Source organism: Notamacropus eugenii, chromosome 5, assembly GCF_028372415.1.
Source record: "Notamacropus eugenii isolate mMacEug1 chromosome 5, mMacEug1.pri_v2, whole genome shotgun sequence".
Classification (NCBI taxonomy): Eukaryota; Metazoa; Chordata; class Mammalia; order Diprotodontia; family Macropodidae; genus Notamacropus; species Notamacropus eugenii.
The window spans coordinates 210,798,228-210,806,748 of NC_092876.1; the positions used below are offsets into that span (position 1 = coordinate 210,798,228).

The 8,521-nt window shown below is 42.5% G+C and overlaps 1 protein-coding gene across 1 annotated transcript; it reads right to left on the bottom strand.

Annotated features, from left to right (window-relative positions):
* Nucleotides 1-5,800: 5,800 nt before the first annotated feature.
* On the bottom strand, nt 5,801-7,665 carry RPRM (reprimo, TP53 dependent G2 arrest mediator homolog). The gene has a single exon (XM_072611998.1). It carries the CDS (start codon nt 6,839-6,841, stop codon nt 6,512-6,514), a length of 330 nt encoding a protein of 109 aa, XP_072468099.1. The 5' UTR covers nt 6,842-7,665; the 3' UTR covers nt 5,801-6,511.
* Nucleotides 7,666-8,521: the final 856 nt, after the last annotated feature.

Below are 8,521 nucleotides of genomic sequence, written 5' to 3' on the forward strand. Positions count from 1 at the left end.
TCCTTCACTCTCAAAGAAGAGGAGATACGTTTTCTCATCTCTTTTCGGGGATCAGGCTTGGTCATTATAAATAACCAATATGTTAACTTTCTTGACTCCAGACTTAATTTCTAAGCCCTAAAATATAATAAATCATATCAAATAAGTATAGTAAATCAAATTATAATAAGAACTGAATGTGGCACCACAATATGAAGCACTATAAAACTACTTTCATGTATTAAAAGTATGTTTATGCATGGGATAACATAATTAAATCATTTCAATACACTCTACAGAGCAAGCAGGCTTTACTCTTATCTTGGTTATCCTAATAGCAGTCTTTGAATAGTTCCAAGTATCTGAAAGCAAAATAAATTCAGAATATTATTGTTGTTACTGGTGCCACCATAAATTATGTGAGTAATTTTGTGTTATGAATTATGCAGTCACTTACTAAACCTAGCTTTTTCCAAAATTTTCATACATAAATGAATGATGCTAAGAAAATACCTTTAGAACCTTTAAGGCTAATTTGATAGCTAAACGAATGCAAGAAAAATATTGGGGAAAAGGTTAAAAGCCCTTGGCCATCTAGATGGAGTTAGCCTCAAACAATTAAATGTGAGCTTTGGAAATGCTGTTGTGGGAGCAGACTTTAGAACGTATCCCCTTTAAACTGTTTCGCAAATTGTCTGAATGAGATTTGGCAGGTAGATAAAAGACTTAGGAATTCTCATTGGGGGGATTGCAGCAGGCTTGTTGCTTCAACAGGCTTTCAAACTAGACTTGCATCTTATAGAACAGAACAAACCCTACAATCTGTTCCTGGCATTACAACCCCCAGAGTGACCCAACTAATCAGCTGGGGGCCAAGCAAGGCATTAAACTGCATATGAAGCAGCTGTTGTCCAGAATCACTAGCCCCAAAGGGAAATGTTCTCTTGGGGGTGAAAATAGCCCTGTAATTGGCCTCCAAAATGCCCACATAGCTGTATTCAACAAGAATATACGTTAGTTTTGGCTTAGGATAAGAGGAATTACATACAAATAGATAATCTACTTCTTTCCCATTTTGCCTTCTTAAAACTTCACTTAGTGAGAAAAGAATGATTTGGGATATTTAGGGACTTGTCAGTCACCTCTAAGGAAGTCATTTACACAGGCTCAGGGAGGTTCTGAAGAGTCATTTCATTGGTAAATAGCACCTCCTATTTTGGAGGGTATTCAGAATATGAGAGCCAGGGCATGTTTCAGATATACAATGAAATTGACTATAAAGCACATCAAGGGATGAAATAGACTAGTAAGCACTAAATCTTAGAGCTTGAAGAGGCCCTATAAATAAAATAATCCAAACTTTAGTTGAAACTGCCAGAAGAGGTGAGAATTTTGCCCAAGGTCACAAAGTAGATTAATATCAGAGCTGGCATTGGAGCCCAGGTTTTGTACAACAGGGTACAAAATAAGTGTAGATTGCCCCTTGCTACATACACTGTCCCAATGCAGGAGCTAGCTGAAGAGAACAGCTCCACAGGGCTGGAGAAAGAGAGAGAACAGAGGGTTCTGAGGCATGAGGAGATCAGTCACCGGGAGGCTCCCCTAGGAGAAGAACTGACCTTTGGCTTGGCCAGAGAACTGATTGCTTTTTTTTCCCCTTAGACTGTCCCAATGAGAGTACATTTTAGTTTTTTTTTTTCTTTTCTCTCCAGGCATGCTCTGGAGGATTTAACCCTTTTACCCCCAGAACTTCCATTGGGCCTGCTCCCCACACCCTCCTGATTGGTGAGTTTTTCATATAGTACGCTATATCTGGCCAGGCTAGTGCCAAACATGACTCTTATTCCCAGGCCATTTCTGCAGAAACCACCCTGCATCCTCAGGTTCTGGAACCATAACCACATCAATGCTGTTTTTACTGCCAGAAAAGGTGTGTCAGTGTGCTCCCCTATGTAGTTTTTCAATCCACAGTACCCCACCCTGGCTTGTTTCCTTCTTTGTAAATGTTCCCTCCCTGCTAGCATTGTAGGAACCCTTAAGGCAGTGACTCTCTTTAATTTTCTATTTATCATTAGCACTTAAATTGTTTGCCACACAGTAAGCATTTATTAAATACTTTCTAATTTGTTCATTGACTCATTCATACATTTGCTCTGAAAAGCAATAGCTCTGTATCTAATATAAAAAATAATATATGAATGACAGGATAGTTACTGGAGCAGGAGATAATTTCAGTAAGACTGAGGGAATGTTACCAGGAAGGAAGGTTTGTCACTTAATATGTAAGGGTATGGCAGTGTTGATTTACAAGTTGTGCTCTTAGACATACTGTTTCCCTAGGAGCTCTTTCCCTAGGATATATATCAGACTAACCAAGCATCTGGAGAAATGTATCTCCTTTGACCTCTTACCTATGGCCTAAGGTTCTGGCATTGAGAACAGATAGCAAAATCCCGTGGCCTTTTCCATCTATCTATCATGTTCTCCAGTCTCTGAGGACTAGCCTTGCTTAGAGGAATTAGGAAGGGCATCACTTGCATCATGGAATAATCCCCCTGTACCTTGTAGTGTGTTAGTGGGAAAAGATTATCATCCCCTAGGCTCGGGGATTGATAAAATGCCATTTTCATACAGCTGTTAGAATTAAACGAAGGAAAATAGTGGCAAAGGCAGACAGGCATGAGGAAGGTTGGGAGTCTGGGGAAACCACTGCTGTGTGACCATCAGGACATAATGGGTGTAAAAAGCTTCTTGCTCCCATCAGCACATCTATAAAAACCAGAAGCACCTGGCATCTCTCTAAGTAACAAATGGATATAGGGGCCATTTTTTCCCACCACAGATAAGATAGAAACTGATTGCTAGAGGTAAGTAATCCCCAAGGCTATGAATTTTTTGTACCCCCTGAATTTTTTTATGAAGACTAGACTACATTCACACATATCCACACTCACATATAGACCCACTCTATGTAAAGTGTAAGTTTTATAGGTCTGACTGGTATCAAAATCTCAAAGGATTGGAAAGAAAATTTAGACAGAATATTAAATGTGGGGAACCAATGAAATGGTCTGGAGGATGCAGACGATGCAATAGACAAGGACAAAAGTGAAGGATGCAAGAATGGAAGAGAAAGAGATCTCTTTTCTGGAGCAGAACCCAAGTTTTAGACATCCCATCACCTCCCAGATCTAGACCTGGTCCTATGTTTTAAAGGGGATGTATGTCATATGCAAATAAAGTTCTAGGCAGGCTGGAACTCCCAAAGTGGCCCAAACTATACAAAGATATCACACACTCAGCAGGACACAAAGGTGTTGGCTGAAACCAGCTGTACCCTGCTTATTTCCAAATGACTAGTGTTTGACTAGATCAGTAAAAATAGTGGAAAATGAGTACATAGAAACACATCTCGTGAAGCCAATAGAGTAGCACAAACTACATGGCATTGTGGATAGGCCCTGGACTTGGAATCACAAAGAACTGGGTTTAAATCCTTCCTCAGAAACTTAGTAGCTTTTTCATCTTGGAGAAGTCACTTAATCCTTCTGAATTTCAGTTTCTTCAACTATAAAGTTAGGGGGTTGTACTTACTTGGTCTAGTGATCTCTTCCATCTTTCAAACTATAATCATATATCCTTATTCTCAAAGGACAGGGTAAATATTTGTCATTTTTCCCTTGGAACCAATGGAACAATAGACAAGTCTTCCTCAGTAAGATGCTGAGCAGGTAAATCTTTAGTCCTTGAATATGGGGGCCAGAAGAGAATTAAGAGGTCATCTCATCCAGTCATCTCATTTTAAAGATGAGAAACTTGAGACCAGAAAAACAAAATGATTTGTTCAAGGTAACAGAGCCAAAATTAGAATCAAGATCTTCTGATTGCAAGACCAGTGCTCTTGCCACTATACCATATCATAGCAAGTTCCCTCTGTTAATTAAATTGCTTGCTATTTCCCTACCAAGAGTGCAATACTTTCCTCTGCCCTACCATTGGTAAAATGTAAAGAAAAATAGATTTCAAAAACATGGCCTTTGTATTTGAATATCTAGAACCTCAAGGAGGTCAATAAACTCTTATTTTTTTTTCTAGCCACATTTTCCATTAGCATTAAAAGGCTTAATGGCGAGATTTGCTGGAGGGTTAACAGGGATATTTGGCAGTAGGACAGGTAACTGACTAGTACTTGATAGCAGATGTCATTGGGTCGATGACGTTGTTTCTACCAGTTGTTCTTCTAGAATAAGTGACAAGCATTTCCAGAAATCAGTGTCACTCCTAAAATATCTTCAGTGAAATAATTTATACTGTTCCTTAATCCTATGGAATTAATAATAGATCCTCTAGCTTCTTGTAGTATTCCAGGACCCTGCCCCATTTTTAAGGATTAACAGCACAAATTGTAAAGCTTAAGCTTCAGTAAATGGTTCCTATTCGCGTTGTGCTTTCAAAAGTCACTGATTCCTGCTGCTAGTCATCAAAACTGGGCCAAATGCCCAGACCTAAGTATGGCCTGTCCATGGAACTGACCACCTGTAGCTCCATCTCTTTTTCCATTTTCTCTTCCTAATTTTTGATGTATAGATTCCATGCCTGCTCAGGTATTCAGGACCTTGGCTAACTCCTTTAACTTCTATTTCCTGGGAAGGAGAAGGGCATTTTTCAAATTACATGTACATAATTTAAATCCATCTGGGTGACTCTGTATCTCTCTATGTGACCGTGTGTTTGTGTATCTGTGCATCCCTGTGTGTCTCTGTATTTGGTGTGTTTGTCTTTGTGAGTCTGTGTTTCTCTTCTTTCTCTCTCGCTTCCCTCCTTCTTTCTGTCTTTTCACCTTTCTCTCTCCTGCTTTTCCAAAACTCACATTGATCTCCTCTATAAGGAAAAAGAAATAGTGAAAATTAGGCCAATATTATAAGAACTGGTATCAATAGTTTGCCACAAGGGAAAATATTATAGTCCAATTATTTTTCCTTTTTGTAAATCAACCAGCAAACAAAAAAAACCCATCAACTCTATAAAACACACTTTGTGACGTTACTTGGGGTAAAGTCACTTTCCCAGAAGACAAGTTAAGTCCCCTTTTCCTTTCATTACCATCTTAGCCCTGTTTTCCCACTGGAGCAATGCAAGGAAGTCTGACCCTCCCAAGGTAGTTTTCTTGAAGTACTATCTGACAGCCCACAGAGCCTAAACGGAATATTAAATGATAACAACAAAAACCATGATCGAAAACAAAAGGATGCTGCCCTCAGATGTTTTCAATAGCGTGTTTAAGGATTCTTGGCATTCTTGTAAATGTCAGATTGCTTCACTGTTCTGTCCTTTCCTTCATGCACCTGCCCAGGGGATCCGTATCCTTAACCTCAGTTCCCCAAGCCCACTCTGTCCCCTATTGCCCTTCACCAGCGCACCCCTCTCCCTCACCCTCCTTTTCCTTAATCGCCGAAAGAGCACCAGGAGGTCAGCAGAGAGAACATTTTTTGAATATGCATTTATTACAGAAAATTTAAATAAAGGAAAAAAAATAAAAATTGTGCCACAGATCAAAGCACTTATGCTGCGTAAACTCGTGCAGTACTCTCTCACATGCTACCCCCTTCTGCTCCCTGGACCCCATGGGCCAGCTCCAGGCCAGCCCTGCACACTATAGGCATAGGAAAAGCGACAGTTGACAATTCACAACATTCACATTCGCGGGCACTTTTTTTTCCTCCCCTCCATTCCCGTTTTCTCCCCCTCCTCCCTCATGAACAGCATCCCCCCATTAATCCCCTCTCCCTCAAGAAGACAAAATTCCAGACCCACAGCCAAACAAAAAGGAAAACACTTATCAAATTTTTATAGTAATTATTTCTTAAGCAAAATATCCCTTAAAACAGTGCGCTACAATCAAAATGTAGTTACCGATTGTCCCCTGCAGTGGAGAGGGGACTGAATCTGGGAATGTTTGTTTGTTTTGCTTAGTTTTCAGGTCACTGTTGTGAAGTCTGTCGCCTTGTATATACATAGGTCACATTTTCGGAAGCGCGGCTCCAGACCAGGCGACCAGTCGGATCGTTGCTGGGGGGACTCGGCCATCCCTCCTCACATTCTCCACTTTCCCCAAGATCCCGTCCCCACATGCAAGCTGAGCTGCGTATCTCTCCCTTCACCGCGATCTCCTCGGATCTCAGGCGATAGGATATCTCCCAGCAACTAGAAAGTTATAGCCCATTGCTCTCCACCATCCTCCCCACCCCTTTCTTTCATTACTTTTTGCTGGACTGTCCCAGAAGCTTACAGAGGCTGGTGAGGTCTCCTTTAGGGTGGGAGGCTTTCAAAGAACGGAGCGAGATTAAGAGGTCGCTTCATCCCTTAGGTAGAAGAGACGGTGACCGCAGCAGCAGCCGAAGAATCATTAGGAGGCTATCACTCCGTTAAGTTTTCTTCCGCCAGATCTCAGACGGTTGAGAGGCGCGGTTGGGTTTGGCAAGGTGGGTCGGTCTGGGGACAGGGGGAGAAGCCGTGGCGAAGGAGGGGAAGGTCAGTAAGGTCCCACCACCACTGCCTCCACTTCCTTGGATGGTCGCCTATCCTTCACCAGAAAGTTGATCATACCCTCCGATTTGATGAGCAGGTTACAGCCGAGGAAGAAGATGCCAAAGACAACGGTGAGCGAGAGGACGCACATAACCGCTATCTGTACCACTCGCATAATGTACAGACTCCGTTCGTCCTGCCCGCTCTCCCCGAAGCCATCGTCTGTCACCACGGACGCCTGGGTACAGCAGCGCAGGACCCGCTCCAGCGAGTCACTGCTGTTGGCCAAGAAGAGCCCGGCCGCTTCCGTCTGGTTGCCCAGCGCGGGATTCATTGCGCGCCCGGGCGCGCCGAGTGGCGCAGGGTCGGAGTGGGTGGAGAGTGGGGTGGAGGGAGAGGAACAGGTGTCCCCGGGGGTGGTGCTCGGACTTGGGCGCTCCGGAGCGTCCACCTCTCCTCTCTTCTTCCCTTTCACAAGCCACGACAGTCCCCAGTTCTAGGGAGTTTCCAGGATCCTCTGTGGTCTTACCAACAGCGGCAGCTAGCTTCCTTCCAGCTTCTGTCCAGGCTCTGCTCTCTCCCCTCCTGCTCGCCCGGGGGCTGTTATAAGTTGGCTGGGTTAGGAAAGCACTAACCGTGGGAGGTGTTGGCAGCTACAGGGTGGCTGCTTCGAGGGAAGAGCGACCCCTCCTGGTCCAGGCTGGTCTCTGCACCAGTTTGAATTCAATTCTCAGCGAAGCTCTAAGTAGGGAGAGCGGCGTGTCTCTCTTCCACTGTCCCCACTTTTCCAACTCTGTAGGCCAGGGCGGGGTCACTGAACACTTTTTGTGTGATGGATGAGTTGGGTTTTTTTTCTTCTATTTTTTTTTAGTGAGAGCTACAACCAGCCAAGGCTTCCAGAGGAACTGGGCCATATGTGCTCTTGTGTCTGTCCTTTGTGTCTCTGCCCCTCTAACCCCTTGTGAGGAATAAGAGTGGAGATATATTGCAAGTGCCAGATGGTCCCTATTTCTCCAGAGATCTGCCTGATCTATGCTTCCTTCTCACCCAGCGTAACTTCACCAGGGTCCAGAAAAGAATTTTAACTGAGCAGGGGTGAAGCAGAGGTCCATAAACAAAGAAAACCCAGGTTTGCCTTTTACAAAGAGGATAGAAGGAAGTCCAGAGAGTGTTGAGGAGGGTCCTACAGTTTTGTTATTGTTTAGGAAGATGAGGAATTACTTTGATGGGGTGGGGCAGAGTAATCAACTGGTCTACTAGCTTTTATTAATAGCCTCACCACGTTGCAGGCTCTGATTTGAGCACTGACGATTCTAAGAAAGGCTACGGTCAATCCCTGCTCTCCAGGAGCTCTCACTCTAGTTGGGGAGACACATCAAAACAACCGTGTATAAAGACAAATTTGTATCTATATCCGAGATGGTGATTAAAAGACCATTGGGAAATTGAGGGGATGCTGGTCAATAATGACCAAACAAATTGTGGTATATGATTGTGATGGAATACTAAGAAATTATGAACAAAGTGGTTTCTGAAAAATCTGGGAAGGCGATAAGGTGATATGAAATTAAGTCAGGAGAACATTGTACACAGTAATTATAATGATGGTATTATAATGATGACCAATGGTGAAAGACTTAGCTACTCTGATCAAGAAAATGATTCAAGACAATTCTGAAGGATTTGTAATGAAAAAAAAAATGCCATCCACATCCAGAGAGAGAACTGACAACTCAGAGTGCATATTGAAGTATCACTTTTTCATTTTATTTCTATTGCTTTTTTTTTTTTTTGCAACATGACTAATATGGAACTATGTTTTGAGTGATTCCACATGTATAATTGTGAACAATTGCTTGCCTTCTTACTGGGGCGGGGGGAGAAGCAGAAGGAAGAGAGAGAATTTGGAACTCAAAATAAAAAATGAATAAATAATGAATAATTTTTATTTTAAAGAAAAAATAACTTTAGCAGCTTGGGAGAGAGCATTTTCAGTTGCATGATAAAGTTTGAA